Source organism: Pocillopora verrucosa, chromosome 6, assembly GCF_036669915.1.
Source record: "Pocillopora verrucosa isolate sample1 chromosome 6, ASM3666991v2, whole genome shotgun sequence".
NCBI classification, from domain to species: Eukaryota; Metazoa; Cnidaria; class Anthozoa; order Scleractinia; family Pocilloporidae; genus Pocillopora; species Pocillopora verrucosa.
Window position 1 is genome coordinate 12,190,746 of NC_089317.1, and position 21,648 is coordinate 12,212,393.

The 21,648-nt window shown below is 38.5% G+C and overlaps 1 protein-coding gene across 3 annotated transcripts in view; it reads right to left on the reverse strand.

Annotated features, from left to right (window-relative positions):
• LOC131769692 (fibroblast growth factor receptor 2-like) overlaps window positions 1–21,420 on the reverse strand; it is a 38,098-nt gene extending 16,678 nt beyond the window's left edge. For all 3 annotated transcript variants that reach the window (XM_066168393.1, XM_066168392.1, XM_066168391.1), the window contains exons 1-3: window positions 21,280–21,420; window positions 10,037–10,396; window positions 1,853–2,095 (exon numbers count right to left, since the gene is read on the reverse strand). In XM_066168393.1, the coding sequence (XP_066024490.1) occupies window positions 1,853–2,095; window positions 10,037–10,396; window positions 21,280–21,337 (661 nt within the window). In that variant the 5' untranslated portion in view covers window positions 21,338–21,420. The remainder of the gene's footprint in view (window positions 1–1,852; window positions 2,096–10,036; window positions 10,397–21,279) is intronic.
• Between the last annotated feature and the right edge of the window lie 228 nt (window positions 21,421–21,648).

Genomic DNA, 21,648 nt, shown 5'->3' on the forward strand with positions numbered 1-21,648 from the left:
ACTTAAGAGCTAATGTCAACATGCATCAGACAAACAGCGGCAAGTCACCCAAAATTTGCTTTTACACCTACTTTCATATTTTGTAGCTCAATATGTCCTTATAATTGTGGTGTAGTTTTTATGTGAAAATATATTATAGTTTTCGAGAAATTAGTATTTTAGTTTTACTGCTCAAGTATGCAAATTCTCACTGTGAATACTACCGAGTTGTATGACCTCATGTAGCGAATTTACTCGACCTCAGGTATTTCTGTCAACATAGTCCTTTGTTTTATCATCTAAACTTAATCCCCAGTCACTGTTGAAGCTGGCAAAGTAATATTTATTTTTTGGTGAATATTTTTGTCCGTCATACCTTTTCTATGAAGCTGGCAAAGTAACATTTATTTTTTGGTGAATATTTTTGTCCCACATACCTTTTTTATGTCGAAAAGTAGCATCTAGACAAAGACAGTTTTAACAACGACCCAATACAGGCACAAAAGGTCGTCCAGAATGAGTGTTTCGTTCTGGAATGAAAACCCCCATAAATTCATTCAGAAATGACTCGTTCCGAATAAATTTTACTCTGGTATCATGTGGCAACCGGGATGAACTAGTTCTTGAACAAAACTCATTCCGATATCATGTACAACCCTAAACGTTTTTATTCTTAGAGCGTCACGCTTTGCTCTCTTGTCTGAATACTATAAACTTCAGTAGCCTTGAAGCAACAACCCGCTTTTAACTGCTTCGCTGCCACTGCCACGATTAACGAAGCACATATTCCAAAATTTTCAACTCAACATAAACAGAAATCTTTATACAGAGTAAATATTAATTTGTGTCGGTATTAATTATTGCGTGACTAGCTTAGAATATAAATGGGGGAAGGGAAAACACAACGCAAAACTTGAGCTTCGTGCAAAAAGTAATACCCAGTCGTAATATAATAATCGAAACATCTAATAAAATCATAAATAAACAAGGTAAGAATGTTATTTTAGACCTTTTTACAATTTGTTTTAATTTATGCCAGTAAACGGTGGCGACAAGTAGGCCCACCATGTATATTTCATAGTCGCTAGCAAGTAAGTTTTGCGGTCTTTGAGTTCGTCTCACGATAGAACAACACAAATACACAAGTAATTCTACAGTAACTTTATAACTATCCTTTGGTCTGTCAAAAGCTAAAAGCTCAGTAGATTCTGTCATATCGGTCGTTGTTAAAACTGTCTTTGTCTTGTTGCTACTTTTCAACACATAGAAAAAGTATGTCGGACAAAAATACTCACCAAAATATAAATAGTACTTTGCCAACTTCAATGATGACAGAGGTTTAAGTTTAGGTAATAAAACAAAGGATCATGTTGACAGAAATACCAGAGGTCGAGTAAAGTCGTTGCATGAGGTCACACAACTCGGGTAATATTCACGGTGAAAATTTTCATATTTGAGTTGTCGAACGAAAAAAATTATTTCTCGAGAACCGAAATATATTTCCCCATAAAAACTACACCACAATTATAAGAACATATTGGTCTACAAAATATGAAAGTAGGAGTGAAAACGAATTTAGGGCGACTTGCCAAAATATGTTAAATTTGTTCGATGGATGCCGACATCCTTACTTAGTCCAAGTGCTATTTTGGCGCCGGGGTCAAAAAAATATATTTAGTGAAGGTATCGTCGCACGACTTGAAAATGTAGTAATTACATCATTGAGGTGTACTTTTTTTTATTTGTTTTCTGGAAGATGGATATTAAGCTAAATGATGAAATAATTAGGAAAATTTTCCAGTTGAGAGGTTTTGTAACTCTGTGTAACCTCGGGGAATAAGGAGTAAAGGCAAATAGTTCAAAATTAACTTACTCTGAACAAAAATGAAGACAATCCTGCTATCAAGGCTTCCAACACCATTGCTGGCAGTGCACTTGTAGCCCCCTTCATCTTGTTTACCACTAATGATGAGAGGGATGGACACAGCTTTGTTGTCAGAAACTCTTGTCCAGGTGATATTTGGTATTGGATCACCATTAGCCACACATGTTAGATGTAATGTGTCACTTTCATTCAGGATCTGATTACCAGAGGTGTAGTTGATCTTTGCTGCATCTGTCATGTAATCATTCTAACAAAATTAGTTCATTGAAACTTGTACAATTTAAGAACAAAGTTTTTACCGAACTAAATAAACAACTTAGCCTAACCAGCCAACAGAAGCCATGCTTGTTAGCATTTAAATGGAATCCTAAGAAACGTTCCCCAACAACCAACCCCAACTTTCACATTTCCCTTTCTTGTCCACCATCCAAATAAAAGGCACCGGAATAGGAGAACACATTTTCATGTTCTCTTCAAGTAACTATACAGTAGCAACGTGCAACCTCTTCCCCACATCCATCCTTTCAAGCCATTGATATATTTTCAATGCAATTTTCCTGACTGCGAGGCTTTTCCCTAACCTCTCCCTTTCCTGCCTTAGATCTTCATATCAAGTCTCTCCACTGCCTGCCAAACATCTCTTTAGCTCTGCGAATTCGTATTTAAGGGGCATTACAGTTGGTTCATGGTAAGATTTTGGTAGCTCATTTAAAACGTAGGCAGCTTAAGACTGCATATGGCTACTGATATAGCACAATTGTTAAAGCATTGAAAAGAACACGAGGTTTTATTATGACGCAAGAAGGTCGTGTTGCGGAAGATTTGTCTCGCATGCAAAACAGAAAACCTGCCGCATCCCACATATCTATGAGTACCTTGTTCCACGAGAGAAAGATGATTCAAGGATATAGTGAATGATTGACACTCAACCAATAATTAAATAGTAACAAATAATCATATAAGCAATAATAATAATAATATGATACTAATCATAACAATAGTAACAGTAATAATAACTTATAGGGGCTAGCTCAAGAACATCACTGTTCCTCTACCGCTCTATCCTCTAGGCTCCAATAATAATTAACCTATGCTTCTTTCAATTTTTCAAAAATTATTTTCTTATTTCATTGCCATTCCATTTTTGTGAGACTTTTTTTTTTCATACAACGCATTCCAAGTTGTAAGGGATTCTGCTATTCCATCAATCCGTCTAACAGGGTCACCCAGTTTAAGTCAAGGTATCGTATTTCGGACCTTGCTCGCTTCGCAAATTGGGCACAAGTCGCGGACAGAAATGGTCAAATGCTCGCTCTTCGAATAAATAATATTTTTTTTCAAAGTTTCCTCGCTGTGCAGATCAAACCTATTTAGATATTTCTGCAAGGATAAGACTCGCTCTCAATTACGTGCCGAAGAAGCTACTGTGAATATATTTTGAATTTTTTTCATTTTTTGTAATGTCAAGGCAAGAACTGAAAAAAATTATATCTTCGGATCTAATGGGCATAACTGATTATCCTCTAAGTTTTCATAATGCACCGATCACACCTCTTGGAACAATTGTAACATGTAATAATGTTATTTAGATTGCAAATGAAATACTCCTGCTGAAGCTTTCATTAACGCATGGTGTTCCTTACCAATACTCAAAACCAAACTAAACATTGATACAAAGGATTGGTCAAAAGATATGTGAGGGTGGTAATCTGGAAGAGCAAGGATCCTCCTTTGATTAGCTCTGAAATTAATGGGGAACCTCCTATTTTAATTCATGTTTTTACAATGACCTGCCTCCTCCCCTGTAAGGTTTCGGGCACATAGATGGAGAAAAATTTTTTTGTATTTGTAGACATGAAAGCTAAATTAATTGGCATTCACATAATGCACAAAGCAAGAAATATAAATGCCTTAGCTTCATATGTTTAAAAATTAAAAAAGGGAGTTGTGCAGACCATATCTTACTTTTTATCCTCTTCTAGATATTTATTGACATAACATAGTTACTATCAGTCTCATTCGCTGTTCCTTTTCACTAAGCTTATGGAAAAATGATAACCTCAGTATTTCTTTAAATGAAGACAGGAAAGCCTGCCCGCTTACCACAGATAGATCTTTTGTGCATCATTAGTACAAACCTGGTCTAATTTGTACATGAAGGTGATTGTTCCAGGTAGGCTAACCTAAAAAATTTGATGTGAAAATTTCTTGAACCTGTCTTTTCAATTCTCTACACTAAACAGAGGGGGTTGAAAGTTAAGGGAAAACGGTGGGGTAAGCAGTCATACCGAGCAACTTCAAGAGAAGATTTAAGAGAAGCCCATACAATGCTGGCGTATTGTTTTTTTGACTCATTGTGCTCGTCGTGTATACACTTCAATAGATCAGTGATGTCTAAACGCAAAGTAGTTTACCGTAGTTTCTTTCAATTTTGGCTCATTTTCCCAAACCTACATTATTAGTCACGCTCGATAGAATATACTTTCAACTGATGCTTACATCATACACTTCATCTGAAGAAGAAAACATTTCCTATCTTAGAAAAACATCAGGCACAATGACGAAGGTCTTAGGCTGTTTTAAGATGCCGCTGACTAACATTTGCGTTTCCAGACCTCGTCAATTCTTCCCCCCCTCCCCCCTTCCCCACCCCCGAACTGGTCTCTAAATCCCCTTCAAGAAACTCTTCTACAGCCAGAGCTGAAGAGTTTTATTATAGTTTTTATTCAGTATAATGAAGGGTTGGGAAATAAACTAACAAGAGCTCCGCTTTTAGGCTTGGGTAAGTTTATATATTATTTTCAATTCCACAGGCATAATTAGTCGACTTAAACGGCGAAATGCTTTCTTTTCAAAAACAAGATTTCTCCACATCTCTTCTGATTCACTGATTTGAGAGAAAAAGATAACATTTAAAATTGTAGTTTGATCGTCTGGGTGAGTGTAATCCTGAGAAGGACCGTTGTCGGTAGTGGTGACTGACGTTTCGAAAACCTGAGCGGAAGTCATCATCAGAGTCAAGTGAGTCAGAGTCAGAGTCTACTACACAAGAAGTGTTCATTGCTTCGAGGATCGCTTTCATATTCACGTCTTTATCCGCAGTTAAAAAATACGACATTCATATATTCACAGTAGTTTATTCACCACTTCACGGGTTTATTAGGTACCAACATAATGACCAGCTCCCAGTTGGCTTGTTTGCTAAGTAGGTAGAGCATTGCACCGGTATAGCAGAGGTCATGGGTTCAAATCCCGTACAGGCCTGAATTTTTTTCACGCCTTACTTTCACTACTGCGCAAGTAGTGTTCATTGCTGCGAAGATCGCTTTCCTATTCATGAATAGTTGTTGTTAATCGATTGTTCTTAGTCCGGTTTCTGTAAACTAATTGGCCAGTTTTGCCGTAATATTATTGGTTGTAAGACTCAAGTGACGTAAGTCGGTCGTGATTGGTCGGTCTCGATCCGTTAGTGAGGTTAGGTCGTTCTGTTCGGTTCGTTTGTAATGTTAATGTCGTGAATGAGTCGTTTGTGCGGTGCCGGTAGTGATTGACACCTGTTGAGGGGAGTCTGTTCCAAGTTAGTAAACCAGCTTTCCAGGGTCAGTCATTGAGAGTAGTTGGTGCTGTAGGTAGGTAGCATTGCGCAGAGTCCCAGTCGATATTGTGGATCGGAAGTCGGTAATATTCGGCAATGTGATTGTTGACATCGCTTTTCCTCGTCGCTCGTTTGTGCTCAGTTAGTCTCGTTGTGAGGTTTCTGCTAGTCTCACCGATGTAGGAGGCGTGGCAGTCGGAGCAACTGATCTTTCATTGCTCCCTGTCTGTTCTTCGGTTCGTCTTTGTCTTTGACGTTAGTCAGTAACTGACATAGGGTGGTAATAGGTGTGTGAGCGAGGCGGTTATTTAATGGTTGTTGGATGCGCAAGATGTTCTCAGATATGCCTTTTATGTACGGTATAGTTGCTGTAGTCGTAAGAGTTACGTTATCGTTAGCTTCGGCAGTAGTAGTAGGTCGGTGAGTATTACGTTGGATGAAGTCTTCGTTGTAGTCGTTCTTTGAAAAAACACGATCAGGGTACTTGTTCTCGTCGGATAAGCTGTTTGTCATTTTACATACTGTTACAAGCCATTAGTAATACCATGGGTCAGGAAGATACAGAAATAGCATTTGATCTTGCTATCTATGTGAAGGCCAAGGAAATACAGTGGAGGTCTGCAAACAAGTTTTCCGAAGTTGTGATTCGAATGGGTACGTTTCATATCGCATCGAACTTCTTTGCGATTATTGGCAGAAGTACCCAAACTTGAGCCTTAAAGATCTGCTGTTCGAGTCAGAGATGTATGCCGCTAGGACGACATCGCTATTAATGAAAGGAAAATCGTCTAACAGAGGATTTACTTGTCATATGTACCGACACACTTCCGCAGCCTTTCGTGTGAAGAATTATGGTTCCAAACAGGTGTAAATGACCGGATACGATTTGTTCCGGTGCATGAAGTGTATCAAGAACTGGCAAAGCAAATGTGACGCGCATTTTTGGGGTTTCATGCCCTCACAGGGCGTGACTCAAACAGTTCCTTGGCTGGGATTAGAAAAAAGAGGGGTTGGAATGTAATCAAGCGCAGTGCTGCCCATTAGGATGCCTTGCGGCTTGTGCGTCAACAGCACGAGCTGGATTAGAGAACGACGCTTATGTTTGCGACCTTTTCTCCACATCGAAGATCATAAGAGGCACAGCCAATGCGCTAAAGTAAAATCTAAATAGGAATATGTTTTAAACTACTTTAGAAATTCGTTCTGCTCACCTAAGACCCCATGGAGAAAATTGATGGGAAAATGATCTAAACAATGGAAGAACTGAAACTTTTGACAATAGCTATAACAGTTAAAATATGTTTAGCTTATTAGATATCTTAATGTGTAGTATCTTTGGGACGAGTCAAACTGTATAAAATGAGTAAAAATACTCCGTAATACTACATGTCAGAACTGTACTAAAAAACTCAGAAGATCTTAAAAACTCTGTGTCTAGTGTGTGCTCAACACTTCCTTCAAAAGAATTGTTCAGTTTTATTGCAAGATTTTGCTGTAAATTTATCATCGAAACCTGTTTAGAATATTTACGTATAATCCGCAAAGAGTGAAACATTATAAATATAATTATAGGTGTATATACATTCATAAAAATCTGACCTCTGGCTATCTTTGTGTAGGTATGTAATGTTTTGCCAAAAGAAACAGCGAAAGAAGTACTACCCCCCTTCCACGGACGCCTTAACCCAACACATCAGGCGAGCTAACTATCAGGCATTTGTATGGAGGAATGCTTTGACAGCAATGTAGCAAACGCCACCACCAGAAAGTAAAGGCACATAGTAAGTGAAATGTTAAAACCTGTCCTGATGATCAGGGACCCAGCTGCAAGAAGTCTGCTTGAACTAACCACATGCCAATGCAGAAGATCTATGTGTCATGTAAGTTGATCCTGTTCTGGTACTGATCTTCCCTGTGCAGAGTCCTCTTTGTGTATGGTAGATGGAGAAGCCTTCTAGAACCCTCATCGCACATCGCTGTATTTTGATAGTGGCTCTGAAGATGGCGACGACGACTAGCTATAGCTTGGAACCTCCTTAACCACATTAATAGTTAGTTACTTTTGAAAACCCTAACGTACTGTTTTGAACAGTATGGAGCGCACAATTTGAAATGCATTATTTTTTTCTAATTGGGCTAAAAAACAGATCAACGTTCTAGCGTAGTTGCCTTTTAGTAGTAGTTTTGCAAAATTTAAACTGTTTGTAACTGTCGATTGTAAATATAGAGGACATCTTGGTCAAGACCGCTTTATGTTACTACATGTAAGCCGTTTTTCTGAAAAGAACTGATGTTCGTTCTTCAAGGATTCACTGTCGTAACAGTCTGAAAACTAGAAAACTCATCTTAAACTAGAAGCAGAGGATAAACAACTTCGAGCATTAGCTTCGTCTTCATGTTCTGTCATTTATATCGACCAAGCACTGATCTTCGATCATTAAACAAATTACTTGTTTATAGAAAGACAAGGATTTTTTACGTTTTCGAGGGTTTCGAACAACGGTGTCGTCAGCATGCTCTATATTCTCATAAAGCACGCTACAATAGGCCGATCAGAATCCTTGTTGGAATAGTTCAAATAATCTGATTGGCTTTACAAGACTAAAGCTGTCGAAAATTTCAAACCATCAAAGTTCACATTCCGCAATAGTTTACAAACTTAAATTATTCGGCAGGTCGAATTTAACACTTTTGGCTGAAGTTTTTAGTCTCTAATACAGAATCGGAAATTGAAGTGATTAGTGGAATCCAGCCAAATTTTGGCTCATAAAAACACGCAAGGTTTTCATATTACAATGAGAAAACAAAATGTTCAACGCGAGTGTTTTATCAAGGAACGACAGCCGAATTCACCGGAACACGGAGATTGCTCGGGTTGACAGAGCCCTAAAACTCGGCTGCAATGACTGATGTGGCCTTCCACTCAACGCATCGGAAAGGACATTAGGGAAAGCTCTGAGTTGTTCACTCGAAGGGCGGTGATGTAAGTTCTGTTCATGGCTAATTTTTCATCATCATTCTTGTTTTGTTCTGTTTTGTTTTCGATTCTTTGTATACGACACGAGTGCTAACTGTGTTTGATTTTTATTGCCGGACGTAAGCTGGCAATCTAACTGAGTGTCAAAACGTTCATTTCGTCTGTCCATTTCGTTTTCTCTTCGAAGATTTTTGTCTCTGCTCACGTTATGTTGACGGAAAATACGGCGCCTGGAATGTTTATAAACCTTTTTGTCGTTCTTCTGTTGCTAGCTGCCGACTCGCCTATTCCGAAATTTCACTTTCAGTTAAAGAAAAAAACTAGAAAAAAGTCCCGGAAAAGGTCGGACAAAGAACAATTTGCCAGAAGGTGTGAGAGATTTAGCTCAGCTCTATGCTCTATACTCTCATATAGCATGCTTTTTCAACCAACGACAGCGCACTTTATGTCCTAACTTTATTATAATTCCTATGATACGCTGACCACATTGATTTGATTCTTTTTCAAGGGAAACGTTTTTTTTGTTTTGTTTTTTTTTTAGCACGCGTCTGGTGAGAGGTAGTGACGAAGAGAGCTTTAGGTTGTTTACTAGAAAATGTCAGTTAATCGGGCAAAGCCTAACAAAAACACAGGGTATAAGTAATGGAAAACTTGTACAGGCAACTAAACGGACATTAAACATGGCAGTCGAAGTAAAAAGTAACATTGCTTGGTGATATTTTCAACCTTCGCCAAAGAACGGCCTCAAGGTAAAAATGAGAAACGTCTGTAGCCGGAGGCGGGTGGTTTACGATGTTTCTTGAGCTCTTCCAACATCATGCGTGGTTTATAGTATCGGTACATCGTTTGAAAGTGTGGTTTATTGCTTAAGTATATTGTAAAGAAAAAGACTGGTTTCGAAAATGTTTTTAAATGAAAAGGTAGTTTTCGAAATTAAAACTGAAATAAAGTTTGCTTTGTATTTTTGACCAAAAATAACGCTCCATGCTGGCCGCCTAGAGTAATCTAAATATTTAGTCATATTAACGCTCTTTCTTCGACACTACTAAGTACCCTGTGAGAGAGAAAGATAGTACTTTAACTAAAACGATGCCCGTACAAAAATTGAATTTTTCTACGGGCTATACTTAGGTTTTATCTTGTTTAAGTCACTGTATTAAATACAAATGTTACGTTCAATTAAATGTATAAGTAAATGAATAAACTTAAAAATAAATCTGAGTAAAAGACCCTAAAATAGGTAATCCATTTTTTGTGATAAGTTCGGCATGACGAGCAAATTAATTGCCGCTCTATCTATCTCGAAGAAGCGTTGGCTTAAAAGTGTTTTATATTTTGGTCCTCTCCAGTAAGTAGTTTTCTTTTTCGAGGTAAAATTGGAGAACAAAGTGTTCGAAGTACTTATCTTGAAACATCTATAAACCATGAATATCGCTCAATGCTCTTCTATTCAAGAAAATGTACCTCACGGCCGCACGCGACCACAACCATTTCTGTGTTAGGGCATAATTAGGCAAAAAATCCTTGTGCCTCTACCTAGAGTCAGGCTTCGCCCCTTAAGTTACTGAAAAGTTAAAAAGTTAAAATCATTTCCACTCACATTTCACTGAAATCTTGACATCGTCTCTAATGGGAGCTAAGTTCAAGTCGTCGGGACTCACAGTCAATTCATACGTTCCGCTGTGCAATCTTTGCGAGCGAAGTATTGACATTGTAGATTGACTATCTGTTAAATTAAAAACGAATCGATCTCGGAAGTCATTAGCCACCTGAATTGTGCCTCCATTCCTATACCTCGCAACTCTTTGTAGAGAAAGCGAGGGGGAATCAGGGGTGAAAACTACTTCTATTTCATCCAGAGGAGAACCATTAAGATCGTATGTCCACTGAAGGGTGATGTTGTCATTTTCCACTGGATACAATGGACTTGAAGGAGTCGAAATAAAGTATGCTGCTTGCTCTTAAAGAAAAAAGAAAACAAAATCATAGGTGAGAAAGTCCAATTAACAAGGTGGTCTACCTCTGAGGTCTTGAAGAAAGAAAAGAAGCGTCACTCCTACAAAGTTTACTGATTCAGCATGGGAGGTAAAACATGCTGATCATTTCAAATTAAGATAAACCTACGGGCTTAACCCTCCGTGACAAAGAACTCTTTAGCATAAGAGTAGTGTTTCGTACTGTTTGGATAAATAACTTAGATAATCTGTTTTTCTTTGGTTAGTACACCCTTCATAGCGGTCACGTGATTATCTTTATGTATCATTGTATATAATTAAGTTCATGTGTGGGTGAAGACATTTGTTCTATTATGAATGACGTAGAATCAAAAGGAAACCTTTTCCTAGTCGAAAAATTCAACCGGTTTACAAAAAATTAAGTGGTATAATAGTTTCCAGAAAGGCCTTTAAACTATTGTTAAAATTAAAACGAATTAAAATCAAGGCTCTGAGCTTTCGCCGATCCACGGCATCGTCAGGGATAGAAAATATTCTGTAATACGAAAAGGACATTACAAAGGATCTGCAAAATAGGCGTTTTGTGGATCCTTTGTGCCCCAGATATGTTGACAGCAAATCAATCAGTTAATGCCTTTAACTTTAACCTCGTGCTTCATATCAGATCGTAAACAATCGGAACAAAAAGCAATATTGTTTGGTTTGCACCAAAACTCAAATATTTTTTCTCTTCGGGCAAAGATGTTTCATATAAGCACCAGAAAGAAATTTAACAATAAAATTCCGAGTGTCAACAGGTGAAGATCGATTGCAATGGAGATTGCTCCGAAAGCTTACAAAAACTTACGGAATCCCCTGTGTCATAAATTATGTAATTTAACTACGTCACAATGCGCGCGACATGTAATTGAAACAACAACAATAAAGAAAGAAGACGTTACGTTTACGTTTACGTTTAACGATTAACAGTTGTAACACTGGTGCCGTGACCAGTGCGGACAAGATATAATGAGCGAAGAAGAAATAAAGAAATGGAGATCCATCCGAGGAGCATACAAGGGACACTGCACCCAAGATTTCAAAAGAGCGGAAAAACTAATAACTTCGGAGACTCCAGATCAAGCAGAATTGGAGGCGCTGGTGGACAGGCTCACGCGAAGAGCCGAAGAAATAGCACGCATGGATGCCAAAATCGTGATGTCCTTGGAGACAGAAGAGGACATACAACTAGACACAGAAACGGCGTTGTCGTTTCAAGACGACGTATCATACTGGCAATTCAAAATCGAACGACTCCTTAAGAGCAAACAAGACAAGCCGGTGAGCCAATGCCATTATAGTAGTTTAAAACAAGAACCCGCTCCATGAATGCATATAAATTTACCTAAAATAAACATAAAATCATTCGGAGGAGACCCACTACAATGGCTCACATTCTGGGACAGCTTTAGCGCAGCTATTGATAAAAATCACGGACTAAGCGATATTGAAAAAATGAACTACTTAAATGGAATGCTTAAGGGAGAAGCGGCGTGCGCTATCTCTGGACTGCCACTGACTGAAGAAAATTATAAAAAAGCAATTGAGCTATTAAAGGAGCGCTTCGGCAAACTACAAGTTTTGACGAACGCTTACATGGAGTCCTTATCCAAGATCGACGCGCCACCAGCTGACACCAAACCTTGGTGTCAGCTGGTGGCTGGTCTCAACCACACAAAAATCCAATGTTTCTCAAAGGGGCGCTTGATGAAATTTGTGATGAAAACCAAGAAAATACAACCCAAAGCGCTTCTAGTCAACTAAAAGAAGACAAAGGGCCGAAGAATGATCACCTATCAGCGGATTCCGTGTCGAAAAACAGAACCCACATGGGACCAATGCATGTACTCCCGTCTAAAGCTCATATCCTGATGCAATTCGCCGTTACGAAAATAAGTGGAAACAATAAACAGTACTATCAAGCTCGCATCCTATTTGACACAGGATCACAAAGAACCTTTATCACTCAGGAGATGAAACACAAACTTAAACAAGGAACAATGGGAAGCGAACTTTTAGATGTGACGACATTCGGTACACTTCAAGGCAGGAGAAAAACATACGACCTTGTGGCACTGACTTTTTCAACAGAAGTAGAAAATATCAAAATAACAGCCCTAGTAACTCCAGTTATTTGTCCACCACTATCGGCTAAGGTGAGAAATTTACAGATACCGCCGGAATTAGAAGGACTTAAACTTGCTGATCCTTCACATGCATCAGAAAATCTTAAAGTAGACATCATTATTGGCAACGACTATTACGGTTAACTGATCACCGGAAAAGTAATTAAAACCCAAAACGAAGCCTCAATCGCTATGGAAAGCAAATTTGGATGGCTTCTCTCAGGTCCCATTTACACCCTCGCCCCTTCTGCTGAACGCAACAATACAATATCACCTAAGTCAAAAGGACAACTGGGTAGCACGGGACCTCATGGAGAACATGTATATGGATAACGTGATAACCGGAACTGATTGCGATAATAAGTCCTTAGAATATTACTCATTATCGCGAAGGTACCTTCAAGAAGCAGGTATGAATCTACGCCAATGGACCTCTAACTCAGAAGCTCTAAATCACAAAGCACAAGAAGATCATATATAAGCAGATCCAATAACAAAAATCTTGGGACTCACCTGGAATTCAACAAGAGACACGCTCTCATTTTCAATCGAGAAAATGATCAGAGAAAGAGATGCTATCACAAAAACAACAAAACGAACAACACTAAGCTTCGCATCAAAATTGTTTGACCCGCTCGGCTTCGTGGTACTATTATAGTAAAGGCAAAGATTATGATTCAAGACCTGTGGAAACAAACCTTAAGTTGGGATGAAAGTCTACCAGACGAACAAAAAGAACAGTGGCTAAAATGGACTGATGATATCCACAATTTAACCTCAACTGAAGTACCCAGACAGTACTTCTTCGCAAAAGTTACAAAAACACAATTGCACATATTTTGTGACAGCAGCCAACAGGCTTACGGAGCGGTCGCTTACTTAAGAGGATTGTCTGTTGACAACGGAATACACACTGCATTCCTTATGGCTAGCTAAAACCAGAGTCGCACCCTTGAAAACGACAACACTACCACGACTACAACTATTAGCAGCACTCTTGGGAGCAAAACTATTCCAATACCTAAACAAAACCTTAGAGCTTGTAAACAGCAGTGAAGTTATATACTGGAGTGATTAAGGAATTGTGTTATCTTGGTTATCTTCCAACAAACAACTACAACAATTCGTTCGAACTCGAGTTCACAAGATACAAGAAATCACATCATCCCAAACTTGGAGGTTTTGCCCAACGTCTATGAACCCAGCTGACTTGATAACCCGTGGAGTAAGCACTACTATATTCAACGGTAAGAAAAAACTATGGTTTGAGGGACCTCCATGGCTTAGCGAATCAGAGGAACAATGGCCTCCATTTCCCCAAAATTTATTTCATGTCACAAACGTCGCAGATGATCCAAACATACTAAACATCATTGACATAACAAGATACAGCACCCTAGTCCATCTACTCAGAGTCACTGCCCGCGTTATCAACTTCGCAAGAAAATGGAGAAAAAGAAAAGTATACAGTGAAACTTTTACAGCGAAAGATATCGTGGAAGCCAGGAATGTCTTGCTGAAAGCTACTCAACATAAAATCTACAGACAAGAAATTTCATACCTGAAGAACAAAGACAAATCCAGACAACCTGCCATCATACGACAACTCGATCTTTATCTTGACGATGAAGATATCATACGCTGTCGTGGTAGACTACAGTATACAGATCTGCTTCACGACACAAAATTTCCTATCCTCATACCAAAGGACAACTACTTAACTACACTCATCGTCCATTCTATGCATAAGCAGGTCACGCATGATGGAGTACGAGAAACATTTACTCACATCAGACAAACATATTGGATACCTCAAGGTCGACAACTCGTAAAAAGAATCATATCAAGGTGCGTAACATGCAGAAAAGTCGAAGGACCACCCTTTCGCTCTGTACCCACACCACCGTTACCACAATCAAGAGTCCAGCAATCACTAGTCTTTCAATTTACAGGGATCGATTACGCAGGACCTCTATATGTCCGCGACCAGAAAAATCAAACCTCATCTAAAATGTACATATGTCTTTTCACATGTGCGGTAGTAAAAGCCATACACCTTGAATTATTAGAAGATCAGACCACCGATGCTTTCCTTAGAGCATTCAGACGATTCATAAGCCGTCAAGGAGTTCCGGAGTGTATCATTTCAGACAATGCAAAAACCTTCAAAGCCGGAGCTCAAGAACTTCAAACAATCAAAACTCAAATTCTTGGAACAGGTTCATCCCAACAGTTCCTCGCTCATCACAACATAACTTGGAAATTCATAACTGAAAGAGCTCCGTGGTAGGGAGGGTTTTACGAGCAGCTTATTGGTCTAATGAAAAGATGTTTAAAGAAAACTCTGGGAAAAGCCTGCCTAAACATGATTGAACTAAACACAATACTTACTGACCGACCGACCCTTAACATACCCTTACACAGACATCAACGATACCTCTCCTCTGACGCCATCACATTTCTTATGTGGATACCGTCTCCTAACATTACCAGACACGAATGCTAAAGAAAACGAAGCAGATCCAGACTATGTGCCATCTGAGATGTCAACAAAAGCTCTGATAAAAAGAGCTCAGCATCAGAAAACACTAATAAACGCCTTCTGGACACGATGGAAAACTGAATATCTGACAAGTCTGCGGGAACATCACACTTGTCGAAAGAGAATATTAAACCAAAAGGCAGTTGTTATTGGAGATGTTCTCATACACGATAACACACCACGAAACCAATGGAAAATAGGTGTAGTAACTAGCCTACACACGGGGAAAGATGGACTCGCAAGATCTGTATCTCTAAGAGTACCTTCTGGAAAGGAACTATCACGACCTATAGAGAAACTTTATCCGTTAGAGATGTCAGACATACCGACTAACAAAAACATAGAAAAAGCTCCTGAAAATGATATACAACGTCCTCCTTTACCACTTGAACAAATAGAATAACCACTGATATTGAAGGGAAGAATATAACACTATATTTTTTTTTCTCTTTATACATGAATGTATACTATATTTTCAGCTTATGTTGTCGGCCCAGGAGAGTGTCATAAATTATGTTATTTAACTACGTCACAATGCGCGCGACATGTAATTGAAACAACAACAATAAAGAAAGAAGACGTTACGTTTACTCGTCTTATTTTGTCGTTACAACATTAACAGTTGTAACACCCTGCCTCCTCAGACGGAAACCAATGAGTCAGAGGGACTTCTTAGCGTCACTGACGATGGATCAAGATTTCCCGGGAAAAATATCGCATTGCAGACGCGTTTTTTTGTTTCGATCGCTCAGTGATGCGTTGAGGAGGACGACAAAATAATGGGCAAAGTTTCCAAAAACAAAGGAAAAACCCGCGGCAAAAAGGACACACATTGGTTAGATATCCTAGAGGCGGGCGACGGAGAGACAAGACAATGACAGCTTAAGAAATACCCTTATTTCTGAAATGAGTTCTAATCGATAGTTTTTTTATGATTTTAAAATTACGATTCGAGGCGATTGTTAATGTTTTTGTATTTAGGCTGATACTTGCATCAATAAAAGGAAACATCGTTTTTAATGTTTAATTTTGGTTAGACGGAGACCTCATCTGGACGCCAGCGTGGAGTGAGTACCAGTTGCTTTCATCAAGGATTTTCCTATTTTCTTGATAGAATGGTATTCTTTCTTTCTTCTTTGGCCTTTTTTTTTTCTTTTTTCATTCCCCAATGTCTTTTTTCTCCTCTTGATATTTCCATGAGCAAGTATTTTTCTGATTTCAATTTTATGTCAAATGAAAGATTATTTCGGCCTCTAAAGGTGGGAAGTAACCTTAAAGAGCATAATGTCATTACTTGTTACCCCGTTCCTCTATTTAGTATCACATCCATAATTTCAGTTCACTGCTGCAAAATACAGAAGTTACTTCTGATTTGACAGAAAAGAAAGGTTCTTAAGAGAGAGGATGTCAGCATCCATCGAACAAATTTGAAATATTGTGGCAAGTCACCCAAAATTCTTTTTCTCTCCTACTTTCATATTTTGTTGCCAAATATGTTCTAATAATTGTGGTGTAGTTTTTTTGAGAACATATATTTTAGTTTTCGAGAAATGACTTTTTTCGTTCGACCGCTCAAATATACGCAAATTTTCACCGTGAATATTACCGGAATTGTGTGACTGGACCTACGGTATTTCTGTTAATATAATCCTTTGTTTTATCATCTAAACTTAATCCCCTGTCGTTATTGAAGCTGCCAAGGAAATATTTATTTTCTGGTGAATATTTTTGTCCGACATACTTTTCCTATGTCGAAAAGTAGCATCAAAACAAAGACAGTTTTAACAATGACCGATATGACACAATCTACTGAGCTTCAAGCTTTTAAAAAACCAAAGGATGGTTATGAAGTTACTGTAAAAATTTCCTTGTGTATTTGTGTTGTTCTATCTTGAGACGAACTCAAAGTCCGGCAAAATTTACTTGATAGCGACTATGAAATATACATGGTGCGCCTACTTGTCGCCACCGTTAATTGGCATAAATCACTACAATTTGTAAAACAGTCTAATATAACACTCTTAACTTGTTTATTTATGATTTATCAGCCGCTTCGATTATTATATTACGTCTGGGTATTACTTTTTGACAGGAGCTCAGGTTTTGCGTTGTGTTTTCCCCTCCCTCATTTATATCATAAGCTAGTCACGCAATAGTTGATACCGACACAAGTGAATATTTACCATTTATAAAGATTTTTGTTTACGTTGAATTGAAAATATTAAAATATGTGCTTTTTTCACTAACCGTTATTTCAGCGGCAGCGAAACAGTTAAAAGCGGGTTGTTGCTTCAACGCTACTGAAATTTTTAGTATTCAGAGAGGCGAGCAAAGCGTGATGCTCTGGGAATTAAAAATTTAGGGGCCTTTTACATGATATCCGAATGAGTTTTGTACAAGACCGAGTTCATACCGGTTGCTACATAATAACCAGCGTAAAATTTATTCGAAATGAGTCATTTCTGAGTGAGTTTATTGGGGTTTTCATTACAGAACGAAAGACTCATTCTGGACGACCTTTTCTACCTGTACAATGTAAACGCGGCACGGCTCTCATGTTTGTATGAATCCTCTGTAGGAGCGAGGGAAGCATTGAAAAAGACAGAAAAGGACATAAAGACTTGTTTTTACAGGCTAATTGTTGCCACTCCCTCATGGATAAGACTTAAGCACCTTTCATAATTTTATAGCGATCGTTTTCGAAATTCCAGGTGCGCACCCCCGCCCTCTTGTGTAAGGGGTCCCCTGGGGGTGCTAATACGTGCAGCATACTTGACATTTAGGAAGGACAAATTCTGATGTGATTTTGGCGAAGAGAAGCATGTTTTGTCACCGTCTAGTCGCTACTGCGGAAGGGCCCTTTTCCACCGTGTGCATAATTACGCGTCCCCCATACGGCGGAAAGCCAACAAAGTGTTCAGACATTACTTCAGAAAACTCCGCCTCTGTCTGAATTTTTGGTAGCCTATCGACAGATTCCCAATCGAGACTTAACTCTGACGTCACGCGTAATTTTGCTCACGGTGGTAAGTAGCCTACTTACCGAAGCCAGATTGTATGAATTTTCCAGACATCTTGAGTACTATCTGTGATACACGCTTGCTAATTCCCCTATCAGCTTTTGGAATCGACTTAACCCTACCTTTACCATGGCCGGACATTTCTTTTGGCACCCTACATCTGCTATTGGAACTACGATTCCACCCAAGACCGAGATTTGATCTGTGAGTGGGGCAATTTGTAAAATCATCGATATCTTTTGGCGTCTCGAAGATGCCGGTATCACAGCGGATTTGGACCCCCCCGGTCCAAATCCGCTAGCGGATATGGACCCCCCTTCACAGATTTGGACCCCCCTTCCAAACTTTCCTTTTAAGCTTCCTTTGTATCATATTTGGTAACTAATTCTATTTGCAAGCTTTTTTGTCGATGTTCTTTTCAATCACAACACAACATTTCCTCAATAAAGGTAAAAAAAACAACAACAGCCGTTTCGTTCCAATTCTACCGCATTCATTATAGCGAGTCGAACAGTATACGCAAGAATTAGATGTGAACAAACTACTGCATTCGAACTATTGAAATTGTTACAATAAATCTTTGCTTCTTCTGATGCGAATCAACATTGGTACGAAACGTCGTAACAATAGTGGAGACTATTGCGTCCAGTCACAAAAATAACTCAGTCTGATTTTCTAAAATAATAACATTAAACAGTTTTTGAACAAGAACGAAGAAACTACTCGTATTATAGTAAAGCCTATGATAAGTAAAAATGTTTCTATTCTGAACTATTGGAACTCTCAGCTTATTCTCAGATGCAAATCAACGTTAATGTAAACGTCTTAACAAAAGTGGAGGCTATTACATCGAACTCAATCTTATCGTCTAATTTTAACGATTATTAACTGTTGAGAGATCCGAAATAACACCTTAACAATTATGAAGACGTCTAAGGTCTGGCAATCTGCAGACAATGCAGAGCCACTCGTCCTCCGAGGCAGTCTTAAATCCCTCGCACTGTACCATGTCGTCCCAACACTCGGGCATTGAACAATGACAAAATAAATTAGTGTCACAAGTTTGTTTCTTATTGAATCTAACGGTGTTCAACTATCGCAGAAAAGGTTCAAAAACGACCTTTCTCCAGACATTAAACTAAATTCTTGCCCTTTTTCCCTTCGTGAAAAGAAACATCCGACGGGATGCCAGTTAGTATGCATTAACGATACGCGTGTTTTGAATTGAAAACATACTTAAGTACGCTCTGGAACGTAAAGTATCATCCATTTTTACTAGAACGTTAAGGATGATGTTTTCACTCAGTTTTGTTTAGGGGTCCAAATCCGCGGAGGGGGGTCCATATCCGCTAGCGGATTTGGACCTGGGAGTCCAAATCTAGGGGAGTCCAAATCCGCTGGGACACCGGCACGCGACAAAACAAGATCAACTTCATTTTCTGGATCTGAAAACTTTCAACTCCGCTAGTGACACGAAATGTCTTTTTAACAATCACGCAAGGGAACGACTTGGTCTTCTAGATAACTAAAACCACAAGTTCCACCAGCGAACGATTTAACTAAGTAGAAAATCTACATGTTAGCACAAATACAAGGAAATTTTTACAGTAACTTTATAACCATCCTTTGGTTTTTTAAAAGCTTGAAGCTCAGTAGATTGTGTCATATCGGTCATTGTTAAAACTGTCTTTGTTTTGATGCTACTTTTCGACATAAGAAAAGTATGTCGGACAAAAATATTCACCAGAAAATAAATATTTCCTTGGCAGCTTCAATAACGACAGGGGATTAAGTTTAGATGGTAAAACAAAGGATTTTGTTCACAGAAATACCGTAGGTCTAGTACATTCGATACATGAGGTCACACAACTCGGGTAATATTCACGGTGAAAATTTGCGTATTTGAGCGGTCGAACGAAAAAAATTATTTCTCGAAAACTAATATATATTTTTACAAAAAAACTACACCACAATTATTAGGACATATTGGGCTACAAAATATGAAAGTAGGAGGGAAACAAATTTGGGTGACTTGCCGCTGTTTGTTTGATGCATGTTGACATTAGCTCTTAACTTATTTTCGTTCTTTGAAAAGCACACTATCATTCTTGTCGTCCTCGTCCGCTAAAAAATTTTACATTGTTTCAATGACAGATAGAACCAGCCACCAGTGTTGACGTAAATTAATTGAGTCAATCAGTCAGTCCATGAGTTTAACTGCTTAATAATAGAACAATGATGGAGATGATGTAGAACAACGGTGGCAAAAATTGCCTATTTGAATTTGAATAACCGATGAAACTTAAACAGATGAAGTGGTTTGAGAAAGCTCGTGGTAGTGTATATAGTTTTGGGCGGCCCTATTTTATAAGTCTTCAATTCAACTTTAATAATACTGCATGTAGAACGGATCCGCCAAAATACCAAAAGCTACCAACAGAAGCATTTCTGCTTATGGTGAAGTTATACAAACATCTTTCACGGACTGATAAACCCGCACGCAAACGGAAATAAACATTCATTTAAAAAAATTGTGCATTGTAGGATAAGAAAGTCAGACAGACCCTAGAGATGTCTGAATTAACTAATCTTCTTATGAAGCAAACCAGTTTCCTTTTACTCAAGTAAGTTTAGTGTTAGAAGTTGGTTCGAATAAGCTTCCTATTTACTCGATAGCGTGACATGAAAAAAAATATGATCACCTCGTTAAACTTACGCATAAATTTTGGTTTCTAGCGCGATCAATCGTAACTGTAGAATTTGATAACTTTTCCACATAAAATGTCAACGTAATGATCGATGACGTCTATAGTCATGATGGTTTACATCCCCAATAGAAGAAAGGTCACCATTAAAGTGTAGTCCAGAGTGAGCTTAAGTTAATTTCAGACAAGAGAACCCTCAGTAGTTTCAGTGTCAGTGTTCAGCTTTCGATAAGTCTGACCCTTACTGATCAATTGCTTATTTGGCTTTGTCAATGATACCGACGATTGAACATTATAAATGCGACCTTATCACAAGATAAAGGCAATATATTCAGAATATTTTCTGTAGTCCGTCAGTTCGGTATAGTTTAGGACCAAACCGTCTAATTGTCCGATACAATAAATATTCCTTGCCCACGGCAACTTATTTAGCGTGCTTGTAATACATTGACTTACCTGAGAAGTGAACGACATCGAGAAAAGTGATCAAATATGAGATAAAACCAAATTTCATTCCGGCCAATTCAGTGCAACGGGTGGCTATGGAAGAATTGAGTATTGGTATTTATATTCCAAGAGCCATCATCGTAATTTCTTTATCCGTGACAACACAAAGATTACGTGATAACACTTTCAGATACCCACAACCCCCTCGGCACTAATTGACTTTGTAATTGCGCGCATGCTTATTTCAAGACATTCCGTGAAATCTTTGATTAAGCGTTACAGTCGCATGCATTTAGCAACTCGCTGTCTATCATCCATCGGCAAATAAAACAAAGGCAACGGACACAATAATTTCAATTGATTAACTGATAGTTAGAT